At 46.9% G+C, this 24575-nt stretch overlaps 1 protein-coding gene across 1 annotated transcript in view; it reads left to right on the top strand.

Annotated features, from left to right (window-relative positions):
* The window catches only part of TIAM1 (TIAM Rac1 associated GEF 1), a 136226-nt gene that overhangs the window by 76710 nt on the left and 34941 nt on the right, over positions 1–24575 (top strand). The window contains 7 exon segments of the mRNA XM_032679472.1: positions 157–342; positions 2894–3040; positions 5106–5180; positions 6184–6354; positions 15148–15252; positions 17297–17378; positions 22216–22302. Coding sequence (XP_032535363.1) covers positions 157–342; positions 2894–3040; positions 5106–5180; positions 6184–6354; positions 15148–15252; positions 17297–17378; positions 22216–22302 — 853 coding nt within the window.

Below are 24575 nucleotides of genomic sequence, written 5' to 3'. Positions count from 1 at the left end.
AAATGAGGAATCAGGGTTTCTTGGGTGAGACCAGCATTGGTGAAAAAAGGTGTACTGGAAAGAGCATAATTTTTTTCAAGGCATTCACCACCCTCTTCTCCCTCCTCTCCCCTTCTCTTTTCACACTCATCGCTCCTCGATCTTCCCCTTCCACAGATCTTCGTTTGGGAGCAGAATCTGGAGCAGTTCCAGATGGACCTGTTCCGGTACCGCTGTTACCTGGCGAGTCTCCAGGGAGGGGAGCTCCCCAACCCCAAAAGGCTTCTGGCTTTCGCCAGCCGCCCCACCAAGGTTGCCATGGGCCGCCTCGGGATCTTCTCAGTCTCGTCCTTCCATGCACTGGTGAGTGTGGACAGAGGGCAGGGCTCACCTCTGCCACCCTGCACGGCGCGGAGGTCACGTCGACCAGCAGCAGTGAGGGGTGAGCCCTCACCTCAGGGTGCAGGATATTCTGCTCCCTGAAAGGGGTCTGTGTTCCTGGATGTCAGTTAAAAAGTAGATGCTTGCAGGCCATGGCCTTGTGGAAGCGGAACAACCATGTTTCTCCTAAGGTTGGGATTCTGGATGTCCAGACCTGCACTATAAACAGATTTTCCGGTTAATGTCCATATACATGGGCTTGATCCAAAAGTCCCATGAAGTCAATGGGAGCCCTTCTTAGGCCCTCAGCATGTGTTGGCTTAGACCTTCTTGGGCATGGCTCACTTTGTGCCATATGGCTGAAACTACTGACCAATTAGTCTAATATCCGGTCTCTGCTGATCAACACCTGATGGTCCACAAAGGAGGGGTAATGTCGTTCCCTCCTGCTCACAGTGTGGCAAATGGTGGTTGCTTAAACTTAAATGCTGTAACAACCCAGCTCATGAAAGTACAGGGAAATGCATTGCAAAGTACTGGGGTTCTAATGAATTTAAATCAAGTTCTTGCAGTTTCGGCTTGGACTCCTGGAGGTTCACAGAAATAGCTGAGCTCCACTGTTGTCTTGTAGCTGTCAGCTGTACCCTTCAATTGAATCCAGAGCTGTAATTCAGGCAGGGGTGTTTTTATTCTCTCCTCTATGAAAAGATTAGCGTCATCATCCTGCTAATTGCTGGTGGATTTATTATATTTTTTAAGTGGCGGGCTGTAATTAGCATATATGCTTATTTTTTTTACATCTAGCAAAGCACTGAGCGTTAGCCTGAAAAACAGTCTGCCTCTTCATGCTGCTGTCTCTTGAGAGCCAAGGGAAAAAAAATTATGTTTTGAGTATGTTGTGCTGGAAAAGACACGTGTTTTCTTCTCCTCTCAGCAAACTCTTGTGTCCTCCTTTGCCCTCAATAACATGGAGAAATTTAACTCCGTGCTCCTCTGCTGCTGTGAGCCCTAATTGAAACTTCAGGAAGGGAATTTGCCCAGAGAAGCTGTGGCTGCCTCATCCCTGGAAGTGTTCAAGGCCAGGTTGGATGGGCTTGGAGCAATGTGGGATAGTGGAAGGGTGTCCCTGCCCGTGGCAGGGGGTGGAACTGGATGATCTGTAAGGTCCCTTCCAACCCAAACCAGTCTGTGGTTCTGTGACTTGAGTGGGTGCTGCATGGTGGTAGTGTGGCATCCCTAACTCTCCTGAGGACTGTACTCGAGGATGTGCCAAGTTATCCCGGGTGTCTGTGCACAGATATCCCAGGTCCAGCTAGGGAAGGTCTCACAAGTCCAGGCTGTGGAAATGGAGACACCTGCCGTAGTGTTTAAGTTCTTTCGCTTGATTTCTTCAAGTTTCCCAAGGAGAACCACCATTCCTCACACAGTTCCCTGGATACACCAGCCAGCCTTCTGTCCTTCCTGGCTTTGGATGGGGCCTTGGATCTGCTGCACCCTCAGCTCCGTAGCTCGGGGCATTGCTGAGATTTGGGTGTTCCCTCTGGGGCTGCCAAACGTTGACAGTCCCATTGTGCCGGTTTCGGCTGTGGGAACCCAGTCCTAAGGTGTTCCAGGAAGCTATGGTGGAGTTGGCAGGGCGGGTCTGTCTGGCTGGCTGGCTTTGCCTTGCCTCACATTCACACCTGCCATCCCCTACCACTCCCTTTTTGGCAGGAGAGGAGCTCCCTCTCCTGAGGCCACCTCCAGGTGGGAAATCTGCTTCAACTTGGGCCCAAACACTTCCCTTCTGACTGATGTCACACTGATTCCCACCAGAGTTTCCTCACCACCCCTCAGGGAGTTGGGCTCAGCAAAGGCAAATGTCTTTTTGCTCCAAAGGGGTTGCCGCTGGCCATTTTTGAAGCACTCCAGCAGTTAACATGGCTCTGATTGAAAGGGTCATTTTGTCCCTTCCTGTGTTTTGCTCACTCCTTCAGATGTCACTGTCTTTTAAGGAAGTGCAGGTTGTTAAATGCACGACCTCCTTGCAAGCTTTTATCTGGCCTTGCTGCATTTATGAGTCAGTTCCAGGATGCCTAGAGTGTTTCCACAGGAAAGAGCAGAGAGGAAGACTGAGTTTTTGGGAAGCAACAGATAAGTTTGGATATCTCAGATTTCACGTGTCCAGCTTTAAACGTTGTCAGGAAAAGAAAAAAGAACAAAAGAAAAAAAAACACCCACAAACGAAAACCCAAACCCCTTCACTGGTGCTGAGGCTTTGCTCTGCGATGATTAGGCTGCTTTAAAATGTCTCAGATTAAATGCCAAAAAATGGGGTGGGGGTGTACTGTCCATGTCAGTTTTTGATGTTTGACGTTGGGAGATATGAGTTAAACTGCAAGGAGAAGGCAGTGGCCTGGCAGCATCACCACTGTGCCTGGAGTGAATACACTCTTTTGCCATAGGATTTACCTTTTTTTTCCAACCAGATTCTACTGTTTGGCAGAGGTAGGATGCTGTAACCTCTGATTTTAAAAGCATGTGGCATTGACAGGTGGCGGCTCGCACAGGGGAGTCGGGAGTGAGGAGAAGGACACAGGCCATGTCCAGATCTGCCAGCAAACGGAGAAGCAGGTTTTCTTCTCTTTGGGGGCTGGATACTACCTCGAAGAAAAAGCAAGGGAGGCCAAGCATTAATCAGGTAAGGGTGGGGAAGCCTGTGATACTGATATTTTCAAGGTTGTTTGTTAGTGTGCAGAATGCAGCTCGCAGAGTTACTTGCATCAAGCACTTCCACACCCAGCCTTAGCCTTGCCTGGTTAATCTTTCACGATGCATAGTCATCTCATTCCTCATCCTCTTCAGAAATCGGGACTGTAATTGCAGATCAGTGTAGAGCAGCTCCTGTCAAAGGTTTGGAGTTTGCCCTTTCTTTAGCTGATTTGGTTGTGTTTCTCCTGTTGTTGCATTTCTACTGCCTCTGCTTTTGCTGGAGGTGCTGTCCCTAATCTCAGGAGCAACAAAGCTTCATGTGTAAAACAGGTGCAACTTTGAAAGGGAAATAATAATGCAGACTTGTTTGGTTATTTTTAATTTAAAAGTATGAGTTTGTACAATACTTTAAATGTAGCTGAGTTGGGTGAAAACTTCCTAAAGTGACAAAAAGCTTTACATTTAGTAGGGACAGCCCTTGTTTTGCCTCAGATTTATAAAAAAAGCAAAAGTTGCAATGTTTCCACCCAGTCACTGCCCAGATCTTTCTCTAGAAAACATGTGTGGTAGGAAGGTGCTTCCCTGTTATTCTTCCCAAACATCCCTAATTATAGCTTTCAATTTTTGAGAGCCATACCTCATCTAATTGCAGGAAATGTAGGCTCTGCTCTTCTTTCTTTTCTCTCAGTTTTTGTGGGGAGAGAGGCTCGGGACACATGTTCTGTTCCCTGTGATTTCTTCTGCCGTTTGTTAAGGCAGCAGTGGGTGTTTGTTTTGCTCAGCAGAGGATTGATGCTGCGGAATTGTTGAGCTTGTTTTCAGCCAGACATTAAAAGTTCACCTAATATTTAGTGGCTGAGCAGAAGCTCAGGGTTTTATCTGGAATGCAGCAGATGATTCCCATGAGTGCGTTCCCAATTCCTTGTTCTGATGCTGCAGCATCCCTGTTGCTTTGTATTTACTTGCCCCAAATCAAACACAGCCCCTTGTCCTGAACTAAGATTCTGCCCATGCTGTGTGTGCAAGCCTGTTTCCTGCACCGCCCCCATCTCACCCTTTTGTTTCTCCTTTCGGGGGGATAATTGCATTCTTCACGCTGCCTCCCCCACCCCTGCCCCCCTCGCTCCTCACTAAGCACAGGCATGGAAAGGTTCTGTTCCAGGTTAAAGGAAAGTCATACTTGAGAGAGTTGTAGAAAATGTAAAGTTCTGGGGAAGTGGCAGAATGTCTAAATGCAGTGCCTGCACACATTTCCTTTGCATCCTGCAAAGTGTTGCCCATTGGAAGGAGCAAACTGTAAATCCCTGAGGGGAACAGACCGTCTCCCATCCTGCATGGCTCTGCTTTGTTTTAGCCATGGAATAGTTAACAGCCAAACCAGCAACTTGATCCTCAAGTGGTGCTGATGTGGAGCTGTAAAACTTAACTTTTCAGTTTTAATTACAAGCTTCTACTGCAGTAAGAACCCTGCTTGCCCATCTGATGGAGTCCTGTGCTGATTTGGGGTGGAGCCCATAAATATTCCTGTTCAGGCGTTCCTCCTGCATGGAGTCCTGTTGATTTTGGCTCTGTGGCTCGTGCTGGGTTACCAGCTCTTATTTCATTAGAGAAGGGTTACACTGACTTGTGGTGCTTGGATGTTTGCTAAGTACATTTTGGCAGCTGGGATATTACAAAGCCAGCCAGAAGCAGAGCCCTTCTGATTTCTCATCCTTAGCAGAAGTGGGAAAGTGTTCATTCCCACACTTTACAGGTGGGGAAACCAAGCACAACAGGAGATAAAATCAGTCCAGCTTCACCAAGGAAGTCAGAGACAGACCTAAGCAGAAATGGGCTCTAATCTTCCAGCACGGTGCCCCATCACCAGCTTGTCTTTCACCTCCCCTTCTCTTTTATCAAGCTGCTGTTTTCCTTCACTGTGTTTGGAGATGAGTGTCTGTGTTTTTCAGTTTGATTTCTCTGTGAGGTGTCAGACAGACTGTTCTCCCCTTAGCCTGTGCTGCAGACGGGGAGTCACGTTTGTGTTTCAAAGCACATTCACTCTTTCCCCTCAGGTGTTTGGTGAAGGAGTCGACTCAGTAAAGAAATCCCTGGAAGGGATCTTTGATGACACAGTCCCGGATGGCAAGGTAACCCCAGCTCTCCAGCTGCCTCCTTTGCAGCCACTCTCCATGCAGGGATTGACTCTGGGATGAGAGAGGAGAGGACCCTCTGTGCTCTGGAGGGCTTGGAGCTTCTCTGGGAGGGTTTGAGCTGGTTGCCCACGACCAAAAGGGCAGCTGGAGGTACCAGACCCCGAGGTCTGTTAGCCAGGGAAATGCCTGCCCACAGGAGGACCTGGATGTCTCTGACTCTGGAAAATGGCTCCTTTTGGTGGCCATATGGGGTTTTCATAATTAAGGGTTGGTACAACTATGAAGCACAGGGTTTTCTCTGTTTAGTGCTTCCCTGAGCTTCTGCATTTGCTTCCATGACTTCCTGCATTTGCAGCCCCAGTTGCAGCTACTTTCTCTTTCCCCAGAGAAAGTCAGCTGTAAAACAACCTTAACACAGTGCTGAGGCACATGCTTCATGTAGTGGATATTGGGTTTAGCCACATGAGCCCACTTGCAGTAAACAGGGATTCTGTAGCTCCTATCGCTTTCCAGGGATTTATAGCTTGGAGTGCAACTCAGGTGTATAAAAGGCAGTAAATTCAAAATAAATGCTAAGACTTGCTATTTTGCCATTTCCAGGTATAGGAACTGCAGTACCTACAACAGTTTTGTTGGCCTCGGATTGGTTTACCCAGAAACACAGTGCATTTCAGTTTTCAATTTAAATATGTTTTTATCCCTATTATTTTTTGTTGCATTCCTAGCATTCCCAGCAGCCATAGGGTGAAATCCCAGGAAAAGCACATTGCACCAGTGTAGCTGTGTGGGTGGCACGGGAAGGCACACTTTCTTCTGCTCAGGGAAAACTGCAGGTTCCTGCCCAGACAAGCCTTCAACCTGGGCTTATGAACAAAACATCTTCTCTCTGAGAGGGCTCTTTGATACAGCACATAATGCTCCTCCTCACACTTGTTACTGATGAAGAGGAAGTTGCGTTTGGCTGGGAGAGTCATCATTGACTTTGTCTGTAATTTAGAGGGAGAAAGAAGTGGCACTGAGCAGTGTCCATCAGCACAACCCCGACTGTGACATTTGGGTTCACGAGTACTTCACACCCTCATGGTTCTGCCTGCCCAACAACCAGCCTGCCCTGACCGTCATCCGTCCTGGGGACACCACGAGGGACGTGCTGGAGATGATCTGCAAGGTAAAGGCTGCCAGTGTGTCCTGGAGTGGGGTGAGATACCTGTGACCCTGAGCCCTTTCTGTGGAGCTTCAGCACTGTTCTGTGTTGGGAGATCAGTTCTGTGTTGGATGAAGAACATGAATTATACTGAAATGGCCGTGCTGGGACCGCAGCAGAGAATTTCCTGCAGCTGGAGCTGAGCTTGGCATGGGTGCAGGGACAGGCAGGCTTGGTTTTGCCTTTCCCACTCAGACTGCTGTGCAAGAGCCTCTGAGTGCCTGCACACCCTGGCTGCTGCCTGTCAGGGGCCACTCACCTCTCCAGTGGAGACCAAGCTGTGTGTGGGACCCCCAACACCCTGGCTCCCAGCCTGCTGGACACCCCACACCATGGCAGTGCAGCCACCTGGCCGCCCTGGTGTCCCCACCCCTGCCACCCCTCCCATGGCCCGTTCCCTCCTCTGCCAGGCGAGTGAGGTGATCTCACCCCTTCCCAGGTGCCAGGGTGGCCTGTTCCCACGTGCCATTCCCCCTTCCTTCCCCTCTGGCTGGCACTGGGGAAAGCAGCAGCACCAGGAGTAGGAGAAGGGGCCTGTGTTTGCTGCCTGCACTGCAGTCAGACTTGCCTCGTGTGGGTGGCGGGAGGGGAGAGAGGAAGGCTTTTATCTGCTTTTGAGTCGGGGGGGGGGGGGGAAGAAAAACCACCTGGATTTCTCTGCCAGATGAAGTATCAGAGACATTTGGCCATTAAAAAGAGTTACATCTCTAAAGAGTTGGAAACTTTGACAAATTAAATACAGGCTTTCAGCTCTGGCAGCTACATAATGTGTGTTTTCTGCTCTGCCTGGGAGCGAGACCCGACTCGTCTCACGTGCTGCTCTGAAAAGTGAGGCTGCTTTGTACAGCAACAACAGCAAAAGAAAAGAAAATATTTATTACTATTGAAAACTTAACTTTGAGAGCTTTTAGAACATGTTGCATGTGCTTCCAAAGAGAGGGAAGGTGAGAGAAAGGCGTTTGTTTCCAGTAATTACACAGTGCGCTCATCTCTCTGCCAGGTGTGCTGTTCAAGAGTTTGTGAAAGCTCTGTTTTGTGTTCAGGAAAAGATGACATTTTTGGAGAGAGACATAACAGGGAAGCTGGATGACACATTGTTAGTAATGATTTATTTTTAGGATTTATGTTTTCCCTTGGGTAAGAGTGATTAACTCGGGGGGAGCAGATCCTCAGCTGGAGTAAGCTGGTGTAGCTCCACTCCTTCCAGCAGGTGCCTGCTGAGGATCTGGTATCTCACTGTGTGTTTGTTGTGGTGGGTGGGGGGTGTATAAGAAGAAGGGGAGGTGGGTGAGTGTTTTTGAAGAACTGTTATCTGTTTCTTTCCTTTCTGTAAGAGTTTTCAGCCTGGAAAACTGATGGATGCCTTCTTTTCTGTAGCATTTAATAATCAATCTCTTTCTTCTGTCTCTTGCATTCAGCTCATTTTTTCCCCTTTAATATCTGATCCACATCATTTCACATCAGTTTGCCATCTGCCATCTGAGAACCAGTCAAGTTCTGGTACAGTAAACATTTCAAGCTCTACATTTCATATAAACCTCTTCATGTTTGTGGATGTGGTTAAATCTATCTGTGCTGTTAAACTGAGCTTGATTATTCTGTTGGAGAACATTAAATGCACTCAAGTCATTGTAGAAAATGTGTTCTTATGCTAACATTGCTGCTTGTTATTGTACAGCGAGTTAGGCTTTGGAGGATGCTTTGTGACACTTTCATGATTTCAGGATTGGTGGAAGGAGTGTTTAAAGCATATTTTAGAGTGGTACCTCAAGAGATTTCTCCTAAGATTTAACTAATAGCATCACTTGGCAGGCAGGGAAAGTCAGTGTATATGAGTTAAATTGCTTTTCTATGGATGACAGGAAATAGTTGGTCCCTCCCAACCTTAAGCATCCTGTGATTCTGTGATAATACAGTGTGAAAGTGTGTATATGTATTACTAACATTTGCATAAAAGTATGTCTTAAAATTGAGTGGAAACTCACACACTGTGTATGGATTTAGGCAGAGCCAGTATGGAGATAATAACAGCAAAAACCAGTACAGAGATAATAACACCAAAACCCAGGAGCAGAAGACTACATGACATTTAGTCCTTTGACTGCATAAAAAGTTGAGAGGCAAGAAAGGGGTTTTTTTCCCTCACAGTTTACATGTTCCAGTAGACCTGCGTGAGGGGTAAGAAGCAGATTCCCCCAAGGTCTCTGGATTTGTGCTCAAAGTCTCTTGAGAAGTTACTTGAGCCTGCTGCTCTGTGGGCTTACTTTGATTTTGAGCTGGTGTTTTCCTGCTGGAAAAGCTTGGGCTGGAATGTAAAGCCAGAGTGGGATGGCTGTTGTGTTTCTGTGATGCTGAAAGAACATTTCTGTCCCTCTCTTTGACTAGAAAGGACCCCAAATGGGGGAGCAGTTGGGCTTTGTGTGCCAGCCCATGACGGCACTTGATCCTTTTGAATCTGATCAAACCCCTGGCTGGAAATTCTTATGCAAGAGCACCTTGGTTAAGCTGTGGGGTTGTGTTTTAAATTGGGTTTGCTGCTTAATTTAGTCCAGACATAGCCAGAGTTATTAGGAGAGAAATAAATAAACCAAGCAGCTTATTTGGACTGCTAAAAGGTATTTTGGGTGGTCTCAAAAGGATATTCATATCATTAAAGCTGCCCTGTTTTTACTCCCACCTTCCCACATATGGATGCAGTTCCTAGCAACAAAAAAGTGGGTTAATGGTTTGGCTGTGTCCACTTACAGGGACCTTTTCCTTTCACTTCAGCAGAAAATCGTGCCCCGATTTGAAGCACTTTAATGTCAAATTCTGAGGTAGACAAAGCCTTGGGGCAGCTGTGGGGATGTCAATTAACTAAACAGGGTGACCCATGGGCTGCACCATCACAGCTTTAACGGTGATGGTTTTCATTCCTGACTTGGGTGGGATTGCAGTGTAGTGCATTGATGGCATCCACCTCAACTGATGGCGTTTCTTGGAAGAAATGGGTGGCTCAAAATATGTGTTTTATCCCATGGCCTCTCTAGCAGATGCTGTGCTCTGCCTGGGGTGGCTGAGCTAAGGCAGCTCCTGGCCTGTGCCCAGTGCCTGGAGGCTCCAGACTGGTTAAATTCCTGTCCCTCTACAGCAGGTGGTGATTTCTGCCAGCCTGGGGCAGGCTGGAAAGCATCCCTTTGGGTCTCCTCTGCAAGGGAAGGACGTTCAGAGTCGCTGTTGGACGTGACGCACATACCCGACTGTGGGTGGGGGTCTCTGCCCACCCTGGGCTTTGCTCAGTGCCATGGAGGGGTTGGCACAGCTCTGCCTGACCAGCCTGGCCTGATGGGCTCATCCCCACAGCATGGGCAGCAGGGAAGGGGAGGATTCTGCCCCTCTGCCCCCTCAGGTGAGACCCCCCCTGCAGAGCTGCCTCCAGCCCTGGGGAACAGCACAGCAAGGACATGGAGCTGCTGGAGAGAGTCCAGGGGAGGTACCAAGATGATCAGAGGGATGGAGCAGCTCTGCTGGGAGGAAAGGCTGGGAGAGTTGGGATTATTCAGCCTGGAGAAGAGAAACTTTGGGGTGACCTGACTATGGCCTTCCAGGACCTGAAGGGAGCCAACAAAACCGGTGGAGAGAGACTATTCAGAAGGGCCTGGAGTGACAGGACAAGAGGGAATGTCTTCAAACTGACAGAGGGCAGGGATAGATGGGATATTGGGAAGAAATTCTTCCCTCTGAGGGTGGTGAGGTGCTGGCCCAGAGAAGCTGTGGCTGCCCGATCCCTGGAAGTGTCCAAGGCCAGGTTGGACAGGGCCTGGAGCAATCTGGGATAGTGGAAGGTGTCCCTGCCCACGGCAGGGGAATGGAACAAGATGATTTTTAAGGTCTCTCCCAACCCAGATCAGTCTGTGATTCCCTGATTCTGTGAAATGCAGCAAATGTACAAGAGCTTTGGCACAGGAGACCCCGAGAAGATGCCCTGTGGTGGCAGCAGGAGCTGCCAGGTTGCCTGGCTCCTTTCTCTGCTACTATGGTTTTTCCACAGAGCATTTTTTTCTCCGCTGATGTTGCTGTAAATGGCTGAAGCATTTCATGGACTTTCAGAGAGACTTAACAGAGACTTCTCCCCCCAGATGTGGGTGTGCAGGTTTATGTCTGTTCTGTATGTTTTTAAATGGTGTGCAAGGCACTCCTCAGTTTATATCTAAGCTGATCAGAAAGGAATCTAAGACTCCTCTGTGCCATTTCTGAACCCTTAAAGCCAATTCTGCTTCCTTTTAATTTCTGGGGTGTTTGTACATGTGTCAGGAAGAGAGGAAACTAGTGAAAACAGCATTAATCAATGAACAAAGCACTCAAAATCCTTTCCAGAAAGAAAAAAAAAAGAAAAAAGGAGAGAGAGTAAGGGTCTCCTACATTCAGCTGTTTTTCTTTTGGCCCTTGATAGATTTCAGATTCTTTATTTAATTAACTAGTAATTTGTCTGGATTATGGAGGTTATTTCATTTCAGATACTTGATTTCATACAAAGATAATTTGATTTTTGAATAGGAAATACTTGAATGTAGCACTGTAGAGTGCAGCAATAGGTCTGGTTTGGGTTTTTTTTTTTTAATTATTAGTATTGGTAGCTGTTTTTATTCCTGGGCTAATCTAGACTTTCCAAAGCATTCACCATCCTCTGTGTGCTGAAGGGTCACTCTGGGATCTTTTCCACAGGCCCCTTGGAGTACATTACTCATCACCTGTGATCACTCAGCTGAGTGCTGGTGTATCATCATCTTGGCTTGCACTGGATAATCCAGGCTTTAAAAAAACATGATAAACAGGCAATAATGAAGTTCTTGCATGAATTTTCAGATGAGCCATTGTTGTTAGCACAACCTGGGAAAGGTTGGCAGTTTCTTGCTATAAAATGAGAAGGCTGATGTATAAAAGCATTTAATAATGGGATTTCAGAAGTGACAGTGAGGAGAATTTGCCTCCTGTATGGGTGAATCACTTTGGGGTTTCTCATTAGGTGTAGCCAACAGTTTTATGAACTTTGAAAGTAACTTCTGAATGACATCCTTTGTGTTTATCATAATTCTAATGTGTTTTGATTACACACTGCATTAACCTCTGCTTAAATCAAGCTTATTAATCATGCTGAGAAAAGGTCATTAACATCTCCCAGACCAAATGCTCTATCCTCAGCTAATTATAACTAATTCATTAAAATGGTGTGACCTGTTTCCACTGGGATGTAATCCAGGATGCAACTCTTGGCTTCTTTTAGCCTTATAAAGCCAGTGTTTCCTGGGCTGGTTTGAATTTAGAGGACATGCAGATTTTCTGTGTTTTTTTTTTTTTTTTTTTTTTTTTTTTTTTTTAATTAACCTTGCTTGAAATCTGCCACATCCTACTTACACACTCTTCCACTCCACAACAACCAACACGTCGTCCTCTTTAGTATATATGCCCCAACTCTCCAAGCTGACCCTGCCGAAAAGGACAAATTTTATGCTGACCTGCGCCACCTTACCCAAAAAGTACCCGCAGATGATAAGATCATTATCCTTGGTGATTTCAACGCCAGAGTAGGTAAGAATTTTGATGCCTGGAAAGGAATATTAGGCAAACATGGTGTTGGTAACTGCAACGATAATGGTCGACTCCTGCTAGAATTCTGTGCAGAGCAACAGCTCACCATCACTAATGCTATCTTTCAGCAGAAAGATAGTCTGAAGACAACCTGGATGCACCCCAGATCTAAGCATTGGCATCTCATCGATTATGTCCTGGTGCGACGGAGAGATGTTCGCGATGTCCTCCATACCCGCGTGATGCCCAGTGCAGAATGCCAGACAGACCATCGGCTTGTGCGCTGCAAACTCAGCTTCAATCTTAAATTCAAACCCAAAATGGGCAACATCACAAGGAGAAAACTCCAAGTTAACAATCTCCAATCAGCCACAGTAAGAGAGAGATTCCAGGCAAACCTTCAAACTAGGCTCGAAAACCGTTCCACAGTTTCTGCAGATTCCTCTCCTGAAACTACCTGGCAGCATATTAAAAACAGCATTCTGCAATCCTCCGAAGAATCCTTAGGGTTCTCCCTCAAGAAGAACAAGGACTGGTTTGACGAAAACAACCAAGAAATCCAGGACTTGTTGAGGAAGAAGAGAACCGCCCACCAAGCACACCTTGCACTGCCATCCTGTCACGCAAGAAAAACAGCCTTTCGTCTCGCATGCAGCAGGCTCCAACAGAAACGCCGTGACATCCAGAACAAGTGGTGGATCGATCTAGCTGTAAAAACTCAATTATGCGCAGATATGGGTGATCACAAAGGTTTCTATGAAGCCTTGAAGACAGCATATGGGCCCACATACCAGGTGCAAAGCCCTCTACTCAGTGCTGATGGCCAAACGCTTCTAACAGATAAAACCCCCATTCTGAATCGATGGTCTGAACACTTTCAAACTCTTTTCAGTACCAACCGTGTGGTCCAAGACTCAGCAATTCAGTCCATCACACAACAACCAGTAAAGTATGAATTGGATACAGCCCCCACTTTAGGAGAAACCCTCAAGGCCATACAGCAGGTAAAAATCGGCAAGGCAGCCGGGGTTGATGGAATTCCACCTGAAGTCTGGAAACATGGGGGCCTTGCCCTCCACACCAAATTTCACGAGTTTGTGGTGCGCTGCTGGGAGCTCGGTGAACTACCATCAGACCTTCGTGATGCTGTCATCATCACTTTGTATAAGAAGAAAGGTATTAAATCTGACTGCTCAAACTACCGTGGTATTACTCTGCTCTCCATTGCTGGCAAAATCCTGGCAAGAATACTCTTGAACAGACTAATACCCACTATAGCAGAAGGGATCCTACCTGAAAGTCAGTGTGGTTTCAGAGCCAACAGAAGCACCACAGACATGATATTTGTTCTCAGACAACTGCAAGAGAAATGTAGGGAACAGAACAAAGGTCTTTATGTAACCTTTGTTGACCTCACCAAGGCTTTTGATACTGTGAGCAGAAAAGGTCTGTGGCAGATTTTGGAACGTTTAGGTTGTCCCCCCAAGTTCCTTAAAATGATCATCTCACTTCATGAGGATCAGCACGGCCAAGTCAGGTATGGCAACACACTTTCTGAGCCCTTTTTAATTAAGAATGGTGTGAAACAAGGCTGCGTTCTCGCTCCTACCCTATTCACCATCTTCTTTAGCATGATGCTCCAAAGGGCCACAGCAGACCTCGATGATCAGGACGGTATCTACATTCGATATCGTACTGATGGAAGCCTGTTCAATCTAAGGCGTCTGAAGGCCCACACCAAGACCCTAAACCATCTTGTCCGGGAGCTACTATATGCTGATGACACCGCCCTTGTTGCCCACACAGAAGCAGCTCTGCAGCGTTTAACATCCTGCTTTGCAGATGCTGCTGAGCTCTTTGGGCTGGAAGTCAGCCTAAAGAAGACAGAAGTTCTCCATCAACCTGCACCTCAGGAAGTCTTCCATCATCCCCATATCACCATTGGCGAATCAGAGCTCAAATCAGTCCAGCAGTTTAATTACCTAGGTAGCCTCATCTCCTCGGATGGTAAGATTGACGGGGAGATAGACAACAGGTTGGCAAAGGCATACAGTGCTTTCGGAAAACTCCACAAAAGAGTATGGCGTAATAAACACTTGAAGAAAAGCACAAAGATCAGTGTTTACAAAGCCATAGTGCTGTCTACTCTCTTGTATGGTTCCGAATCATGGGTCATCTACCGCCACCACCTGCGTCTCCTAGAACGCTTCCATCAGCGCTGCCTCCGTACAATCTTAAACATCCACTGGTCAGATTATGTGACCAATACATCTGTTCTTGAGCAAGCAGCAGTCACAAGTGTAGAGGCCATGCTGATGAGAACACAGCTGCGATGGGCAGGGCACGTCTCAAGGATGAAGGACCACCGCCTCCCTAAGATCCTGCTCTATGGTGAACTTGCCACTGGCTGCCGCAAGAGAGGAGCCCCGAAGAAAAGATTCAAGGACTCCCTGAAACAACATCTCAGCCTTGGCCATATTGATCACCATAATTGGTCCACTCTGGCCTCAAATCGGGAGGCCTGGAGACACACCATCTATAACGCTGTGGAAGCCTTTGAGAACACACGCAGGATCACTCTCGAGGAGAAAAGGCAACGCAGGAAGAACCGTGTCTTGCGGAATACACCATCTAAGGAGTCTTTTTGTTGTGCCTTTTGCAACCGGATATGTCTGTCACGTATTGGCCTCATAAGTCACCAACGTGCCTGTAACAAGTGTGGATAAAGCCTTCCCAAATCTTCGTTCGCGAAGCCCAGCCATGACTTACACACTATATTATAAAGACACTAAAAAACCCAAACCAAACAGAAAACAGCTTTCCTGCTACATTTTTCTCTGTTAGCAGAACATTTATTTACCTCCTTGTGATTTGAAATATCCTTTTACAGTTTGCTTTTATTCAAAGGTGTACTCTGAGGCTTCTGATTATTTCTGGAGTACCCTGGGAGGGAGCAGAACTGCCAGGTCAGCAGGGGCTGCTCAGAGTGCCCTCAACACCCTGCTCAGTTGGGAAATAAATGAATGGATGCTCATTCATGGGGAAGAAGAGGAGGTCCAGGGTCTTATTCAGGTCGTGGTGGAAGGTGGTGCTGGGGCAGTTTTGTGCCTGTGAGGGTCAGGCCACTCTCTGGGAAGGTGATTAAGGCATTTTTTTTCCCCTCTGAAGCCTGTTCCCTGTCTCTTGCAGACCCACCAGCTGGATGTCTCTGCTCACTACCTGCGGCTGAAATTCCTCGTGGAGAACCAGCTCCAGTTCTATGTACCAAAGCCAGAGGAGGAGATCTATGAACTGGTAATGCAACCCACTGGGCAAAATTAAATGGCACTTGATAGGACGCTGTTAATTAGTGTTTATCTGGCATTGTGTAACACAGAGTTATGCTTTTTAGCTTGCAATTATGGTGCTTTGCAGACCATAGCAAATTGGCCTACAGTAATCTCTGCAAACATTTCATCTTGCCTTGGTGTTTAGCTTATGTTTGTGCTGTTATGTGTCTGTGTGGGGGAGAGAGAGGAGGAACAGCCACAGGTAATGTGTGAAAGTCACTTTAATGTTACATTTAAGCTTAACTTCCCTCAAGGTTGTCTTTTCCTGTTGCTCATATTGTCCATGGGGGTTTTAAAGACACAGTGTTGAGGCCTGAGCACTTGTCACAGTCATTTGATTTTTAAAGAGGGTGAAATTACACAAGTTGGTTTTTTTTGATTTGGTGGGTTTTTGGTGTTCTTTTTTTTTGTTTTATTTTTCTTAATGGGAAGGTAAACATGGAGGTTAAAAAGCTCAGGAGTTATGTGTGAGAATATACTTTCTTAATTGCTTCAGTTGGCTGTTTTCATCTCATTCATCTCAAAAGCAGACTTCAAAGGAATTTTGCCATGAGAGATTAAAAAAAAAGACCAAACAGGATTAGTGTCATGCTTTAACTGTGATTTTTACACATGCATGCTGTAAAGCTTTTTAAAGTCCTTTTCACTGGTGGCTGTTTTACTTATAAAAAAGTAAAACTTTGCTGGTTATGGGGGCTTTTGTTCATTTAGCAAAGGAATTCTGGGATTTTCCATTAACACTGTCAACAACAGCAACAAAAAAAAAAAGTGTGAGAAAGTGCTAGTGGAGTGCTAAGACGGAGAAGTGAAATAGAGTTGAGAAAAATTAAAACTCAGAGGAGACAGATTTTAGCTTTCCTTGCCTGGGAGGACTTTGGTGACTTGTCTTATGTTCAGAGGATGTAGGATTGACATAGTTACCACTTATTGTTTGTTCTGGTAAAATGAAATTAACCCCAAAATCAGTCATTGGGACTGTGTAAGTGCTGATAGATGAGTGCTGCAGGATTATGTTTAATGTACTAATATTAAAGCAACACACATTTGTATGTGTGTGCTTATTTCATGAGAAAGTTGGAGTTACTTCCACGAGCTGTTCTGTAACACCTGATTTTTGCAGCTGAACAGATGTGTAAGTGCTGATAGAAGAAGGAAATAAAATAAAATTGTATTTTTATTAGGGAAACTTAGGTTCCTCTTCTTTTTAAAGGAATGGTTTACATACTTCAGTCCAAGCACTGATGTCACTTGGTTTCAAAATGTTAATTATTGTGAATTGCTTTTTTCCACACTCAACAGCAGCGTGGAAGCAGAATTAATATTCACCTGTGGGCTCTCATTCACCTGGGGTATGGTTTTCTCTGAAGACAAAGGGGTGGTTTGGTACCTAAGTGCTGAAAGGCAAGAGGGAACTGCACCTGGGTGGAGGGGCTTCTGCTTCTGGGCTCTTACCTAAGTGTGAATTTGTGCTGGGCTCCCAGGAAGGATGTTAATGACCATTTCAAAGACTTGGGGGCTTTGTTTGGTTACAAATAAACACTGAGGTGTTAAAGGTGAAATGTCATGCTAAGACATAGTAAATTGTCCTCTGACAATGAGGAAATGTATTTAAGAAACAAAATCCCTCCTTGTGAGTTTAATACTCTTTCATAATTGAATTCCTGCAATGTCTTCATTAAAATAACAGAAAAATATTAAATTATCACTACCCATAAATTGGGAAATTGCACTCAAAATGTTACTGACTGAGAGAATTAGATGTACCCTTGCTGTTATGATGATGGTAGTAAAACACTGCTTCCCTTTCTTTAGCTGTGTTCTAACAGCAAAGCTTAGTGATGCTACTGATGCACCTCACACAGGTGGAGAAAAACTGATAAATAATGACCACGGGGCCTTTTTTCCATCTGTAATTAAAAACTAAAAAGCTGTTCCAAACGATTTCAATTGATGTGTCCTCCCACAGTAACATACTTTTGTGTGTGTTTTTTTGTTTTTCTTCTGTTCAGCTGTACAAAGAGATAGAAATCTGTCAGAAAATCACACAGCACATTCAAATCGAGAAGTCTGATGCATCCTCTGATATTTATGGTGAGTTTCTCCTTGGCTCGTTTTTCTTTTTCTCCCAAGTCAGTTCCAGTGCTATTCACTGATACACCTGAAAGGTCTGCTGAGCACAGAAGGAAGAGCACATCTGATTCCTGAGCCTGCACAGAAAGCATCCACCTGTCCCGGAGCAGGGCAGTTTTATTCGTGGTGCGTCGAGCGCGGCTTTTCCCGGTGCTGGAGCTGGAGGATGTGCAGCTCTCCGACGAGAGCTATGGTGGCAGAAAGGACAAATGTTTGCTTGTTCTTGTAGTTTCTCCAGAACACCACCCACAGAAGGTGTAGGTGGCAAACAGCATCCTCTGCCAGCTGCCACCTCTCACGGGAGTGCCTTCAGGGGGGCCCTGCTGTGGGCTTGGCGCTGGGGCTTCGAGCAGTGCCAGCAGAGTGGAGGGCTTCCCACCCCCTCATTCCTGCCACCCTTCCCACCTCCTCACCCTTCCACTTTTTCATCCCTTTACTCCTTCCACCTTTTCCACCCCTTCACTTCTTCCACCTTTTCCATCCCCTCACTCCTTCCCCCTTCCCACCTTCTTACTCCTTCCGCCTTTTCCACCCCCTCACTCCTTCCGCCTTTTCCACCCCTTCACTCCTTCCACCCTTCCACCCTTCCCACCTTCTTACTCCTTCTACCTTTCCTACCCCTTCACTCCTTCTGCCTTTCCCACCCCTTCATTTCTTTCACCTTTCCCACCCCCTCACTCCTTCCACTTTTCCCACCCCTTCACTTCTTCTGCCCTTCCCACCCCTTCACTCCTTCGGCCTTTCCCACCCCCTCACTCCTTCCACTTTTCCCACCCCCTCACTCCTTCCACTTTTTCCACCCCCTTACTCCTTCCACTTTTTCCACCCCCTCACTCCTTCCACTTTTTCCACTCCCTCACTCCTTTCGCCTTTTCCACCCTTTCACTCCTTCCACCTTTCCCACTCCCTCACTCCTTCCACCTTTCCCACCCCCTCACTCCTTCCACCCAGCATCATGACAAGGACATTGCTGGGAGTGTCTCTGTGGGTGGGAGGCATCTCGAGGTCTGTGGCTGTCCCAAGACAGGCTTTCCACCTCTTTCCCCACGTGTCAAGGTGGGTTCCTGCCTCACCCCAACATTCCCGAGGCTGGGGGAGCCTGGCCCCAGCCCTCAAGGATGTCCCGTGGACGCCTGGAGCGCCTGACACATCCAACCAATCTGTGCACAAGACATAAAGCAGGGGAAGTCCTCCCTGTGTAATTTCAGCAAAATCTCTCATCTTTATGTAGGTTGTTCATACTCCTTTTAGCTTTCAAGTATTTCAGGTTACAGACCTCCAGCCTGGTGAGTTTGCCCTTTGGTCTGGCAATTACGGTTCTGGGGTGTGTTTTAAAGTTATCTCTGCAGCCTACCCTGCAGGAAGCCAATCTACATCTTTTTGCTGTTTATCTAAATACTCTGTTTTAATGACTAGAATAATTCTGAGTCCCCAAACTGCTTATTATGCAGCTGCAGGCCAGTTGAACACTGAGCTCTGCTACAAAGCAGTGGCTCTGACTGTGGCTTGAATATTGAAGGCCTAAGAAAAAAGTATTAACCAGTGAAGGGATGGCCCCCAGGTTTGATAATTATGTTGTGCCTGAAAGCACTGTGAGTGTTGGGGGTGTTGTAGCATTTCCTGTTTATTTCTTTTTCTTCTTTTTTTTTTCCAAGTGATAAATGGGAAAGACCGTGAAATGCACTGTCATGTCCTGTGAAATGGGATCAGCCCTGTGAGATGTGGGACGTGGCTGTGCAGTGGCTCTGACTCTGCGGGGAGGGAATGCTAAAAGCACCCTAAAAACCTGGATTTTCTCTCACTGGAAGAAAATAGCAAAACTTACTTTGCCTCTAAATGGCAGAGGAATTTCTGTAGTCTGTTCCTCGTAGAAGCAGTGCTGTGTGTACATACAGTGACAAGCTGGTGCTGAAATCATGCAATCCTGGAACGGTTTGGGTTGGAAGGGACCTTAAAGGTCATCTTGTTCCAACACCACATCTCAGGGCAAGCCCACCTGGGAATGTTTGGTAGTGTTTCTACTCCCACCAGTGTGGAGTGTTTTGGACCTTGCCAGTGTTGGATCTCTCAGTGGGATGCTGTTGCTGATGCCTGGGCATGTATGTTATTGCCTCTTTGGCTGGTACTTTTTCCCTCTTTACCAAGACTGTACAGGTAGAAATCAGGGTGCACCAGCAGTAAGAACCAGTGGTTTCCAGCTCCTCTAAGTCCCAGGAAGGTGCTGGCATGTTTATCAGCAGCTGGTTCTCACAGGGGGCTGAGGGGATTATCTGGAGGCGGATTTGTTCAGGTATTGTGCTGGTTCAGTGAGGCCACGAGCACTCAGAGCTGCAGACTTTTGTTCTCTTGTCATCAAAACTTTGCAGTGAAGAGAAGGCTCTGTCTGGGTCACCACCCATCTCTTCCCACCTGTGTTTCAGAGTCCATGCACAGTTTGATAATAATGTTTTTGGCAGGAATGCCAGCTTATGCAATCGCTGTTGCTTCCACCCACTCCTGCCCTTCCTCCCCTGCAATGCCAGGACACGTGTTTGTGTGGAGCCCCTGTGGAACTGAGCCAGATGGAAACTCTGCATTCCTACTATACGTGTGTATATACAAACTGCACACACATATATACACACACACACACACACTTGGCTGAGGTGTTTCTCATCTGGGTGGTAGCAAAAGCACTGGCACTGCTATGAGACAGACGTGCTGCTGCTGCAAATTCTGTTTCAGACCCAGCCATTGCCACAACTGTGGAAATAAAACAGTTTATCCTTGCCCATCTCTCATCCCTTAAAGCTGAGCACAACATGTTTAATTGCTCCTTACACCCTTTCTGCCAGGAATAACTGCTCAGGATTTATGGGTAGGACTGGGAGATGAATTAAGAAGCAATTACATGTGCATTTAAACCTGATGGATTGAAGGAGGCAGAGGTCTGATCACAGAGGAATCATAGAATCACAGAATGGTTTGGGTTGGAAGGGTCCTTCAAAGCTTAGCCAGTCCCACCCCCTACCAAGGGCAGGGGCACCTTCCACTATCCCAGGTTGCTCCAAGCCCTGTCCAACCTGGCCTCGAACATTCCAGGGGTAGGGCAGCCACAGCTTCTCTGGGCAACCTGTGCCAGGGCCTCACCACCCTCAGAGGGAAGAATTTCTTCCTAATATCCAGTCTAAACCTGCTCTCTGTCAGTTTGAAGCCATTCCCCCTTGTCCTGTCTCTCCAGGCTCTTGGAAATAGTCTCTTTCCATCTTTCTTGTGGACTCCCTTCAGGTCCTTGAAGGCTGCAGTTAGGTCACCTTCTCTTTCTCCAGGCTGAACAATCCCAACTCCCTCAGCCTTTCCCCATAGGAGAGGTGGAGCTTGGGACTGCTTGGGCAATCTGATCTTCTCACAGTTAAGCCCCAGTGAGCTGCAGCTCAGCCTGGTTTTAACTGTGTGGTGTTTGGCTCCACACCAGCATTTCAGTTGCAGAAGGGTAGTGGTATTAGGAACTGATCATTTGAGCTGACTCAAACTGCTGTCTTGGGCATGCTCTGCTATGCTTCTGGATAAGGGTTTTCCAGGTAGGCTTTGTGGTGATGACAGCCATTAACTACTATATTTTACAGCTGCTCTTTTAGTTGAGGGGTTTTCTTTCTGCCAAAGCTGGAGTGTTGAGTGAGCTTCACAAATTTCATTTGATTCAGCCTGAGGAGCTCACATGCAGGTTCCAAGTAGCTCAGTAATTCATGGAAGGCCATATGCTTCTCACTTCTAGGCTGCCACGTTCTTCCCCCTCTTTTCTTCTTCCCTTTTTTTTTTATATCATGGATAAAAAAATAACTCTCAGCCATAAGGATCAACTTGAAGGGAATCCTAAGGTCAGAATAGGCTCCCAGTACATCTGCACCTCTTGGCTGGTGGCTGATTCCATGTCAAACAAGAGACTCCCCCCAGAGGTTTGTAAATGTTTTTCTAGTCAGAACAAGAGCAAATGGTTGCCTGCACTCATTCAGGGAGCAGTGAAGTTTCAGAAAGGCAAATGTTCTGCTTTAGATAACTCTCAACAGTAAATAAACAACCCATATTTAACCAGGCTCCTTGTATTTCCTTTACACGTTGCTATCTTACAGTGTCACACACAAATGGCAGGAAAGTTACCCAAACAAAACGTAACAGTACCATTTGCTCTGTTTAAATTAAGGCTATGTCAGTACTTCCACTATAAGGCTGTTCTGTGGGTCTCTTTGTGTAGCACAAAATGTGCACTGAGCTGAGACTTGGCAAAAAACAGCTTGTGCCATAAGCAGCTGAAAATAAAGGGGAAAAGAGAAAGTAGCATTTTTACCAACTTGTGCAGCCCAGGAATCTGAAAAAGTAGAAGTCAGCCCTGTGCTTTAGCAGGAGGTGGTGTGCCTTGTCTGAGTTCAGGGTGGCACATCAGCCAGAGCTCTCCCATTCCCAGCTGCTGTCGGTGTGTGTCCCAAACCACAGCTCTGTGCAGCTTTTGTCTGCAGACACCAAAACTTCCTGAAGAGACCTTCTGTGGTGACAGAATTGGAAGTATGTTCCAATGTTTTACAGCTGTGGTATCCTCAAATGAAGCTCTAGTTGATTTATATATAAACTCAGAAATTCAGTTCAGGTTTTTTGTTCAAGCCGCTTTCATTGTTTGACTTTCCCGTAATGTCTACAAAGATTTAAGGGAAAGGGGAAGGGAGGGATTCCCGACTGCTCGCTGCAGGGAAGCACAGCCTGCTCTGTAGTGTCTCTGGTTGTTAGGACAGGCTTTTCCTCACCAGCTGTCTGGGTATCTTCCCAGGTTTCTCTCTGTCCTCCGTGGAAGAAGAAGGGATTCGTCGGCTCTACGTGAACGGCGTCAAGGAGACAGGCCTAGCTTTCAAAAAAGGTAAAACACTTTCCAAAGTGGTTTTGTTACTGTTGGTTTAATCCTGGTGTAGACCATGAGCTTGTAGGAATGGGAGCTTTACAAACACACCAAGGGTCCCAGTCCAAAAGCAAATAGGGACTTCTGGGAAGAACCTTTGGTGCTGGATACAGGGCTGTCCTGCTCTTGCAGCTGTGCTGCACGGTCACCCTCTCAGTTTGGAGTTGCTGTGTGTGTAGTGGGGTCAGCGTGTCCCTTCCAGCCAGAAAGAGGAGCAGAGGCCCTCTCAAGTGAGTCACTGCAGCATGAACAAATACAGTAGAAGCATCACAGTGCTCCCAGTGATTGGGATTGCTGCCTCTGGTTCTGCTTCCAGCCTTTGCAGTAAGCATGGCCACGCTTGGGCCAGAAGCCAGCAGGGATAACTGGGCTGCCAGCTCATCCTGGGATAGAGCAGGGTATGGTTTAACTGCATTTTATCCAAGCTGAGGTCAGCCCTGACACTGCCATGCCCTCACTACTTTCCCCATTCATTGCCATTCCCGATGTGCCAGTGCTGCTGCATGGGCTGGGCTGCTCAGGGAGCCGGGCAGCTGAAAACTAACCAGATTTTGAAGTAGAACATGGGCAGCATGAGGAGTGAGAAGATGCAGAGTCCTCAGAAACACCTTCAGGGTTTTCTTGTCAAGAGGTTATATGGTCTCACAGCGCTTATTCAGCAGTTGGCTGTTGCCAAAAGCTGTTCCAAAAGCTGGTCTGCTCCATCCCTTGGCCTTGTGCTGACTCTGGCACTCTGAGCCAGCCCGGCTCCCTGGCTTGATAGAAAACTGCTGTGGCAGTTTTTGTGACCCCCTGGCAGATGGAGCTGGTTTATGTGGCAGGGAGCGAGGGGCAGAAGTGGCACAGTGCAGGGACAGCAAAATGGGGAAGGAAGAAGCTGTGGTCAGGGGATGGGGAACAGCCTGGAGTTTCACCCAGCTGTGGCCTCTAACCCCAACTTCAGAAAACCACATAGGTGGTTCTAGAGGCTGCTCTGTGTGTTTGTTAAGCTTGACAAGACCATCTTTCCTGTCCCTCATCACCCTGGGTTGGCCCCGTACAATTCCCTGGCTAACAGGATGAATATCCTGCCAAAAGCCCTGAGCAGGGGGTTGGGGGGCTCTCTGCCAGCCTGCCACAGGGAAATGAAACCCTGGGGGCTTCCTGTGGGGAGCAAAACAAATGTGAGGGTGAGGGTGGAGGGGGCTTCAGCAGGGCTTCCCTGTTCTGCTTTTAGTTACTGTTTGAAGAACAGTTTGAATGGATTTGTGAACACAGACTGCCTCCTGTGGGGCTGGAGCGCTAAAACATCTGATGAAAACTCAGGGTTATGTTGCTCTTCAGAATTGATCTGAAAAGCCACTTCTGTATGAACAGCACGTGGCAGGATGTTGTGACAAGATACCCCGAGTTCACTGAAAGCAGGGGGGGAAACTCCCTCTGCATCCCATTATTTACATGCATGTCTATATTTGACTGCACTTCCTACAGTGAGTCTCACCAGATGAGATACAGCATTTAATTCCCGATCTTTTCTCCAATTAGAAAACTTTACTTTCTTCTAGTAATTTTTATGATTTATCTTTTTGTTTCTTCTGTTGGTCTGCGTTAGCGAGACATTCTCTTGTTGGAGTTTGAGGTCCTTGACTGTACTGAGACAGACACGATGCTTTATCCCAGATAATTCAAAACAAGGTTTACAGAGGGCAAATGAAGCCCCAGATACAATATTTATGGTTGCAGACCTATTAGTGTGCTACTATTGTGCCACAGAATCACTAAGTAGAATAAATGAAATAATGCAAAATGCTTGACTTGCCTTGTTTGGTCCTTCTTTCAAATATGATTTTACAGTCCATTTACTTTGTAGCTATTCTATCTAGTTCACTCTATTCTCTCCAAAACCACACTCCACACTACAGTTTCTGGGCACAATTACACCTATTTAGAAAGGTCTCCATTTTCCTAGAGAAGGCTGAAGCTCTTTAGCCTCCTCCCTTCCACATTTTTCCATGAATGTGGGTAGGTACCGTGTTTCCTGGAGGATGCAGCTAAGCTCTGCTCACAGCACAGGCTCATGGAGTCTGGCCTCTCATCCAGGCTTTGAAGGTGGCAAGATTCATCCTTTGCATGGCTGTCCTGCCAGAGGACTGGGTGGCACGAGGGCAGCTCACCTTAGACCCTGTGAATTCCAGCTCTCATCCCTGTAAATGCCAGGACGGTGACCAGGATGATCCAACATCCAGGGCTGTCAG

The sequence above is a fragment of the Chiroxiphia lanceolata genome, chromosome 2 (genome assembly GCF_009829145.1).
Source record: "Chiroxiphia lanceolata isolate bChiLan1 chromosome 2, bChiLan1.pri, whole genome shotgun sequence".
Taxonomy (NCBI): Eukaryota; Metazoa; Chordata; class Aves; order Passeriformes; family Pipridae; genus Chiroxiphia; species Chiroxiphia lanceolata.
The sequence above is the reverse complement of the archived record's forward strand: the minus strand, read 5'-3'. Positions and strand labels throughout refer to the sequence as shown.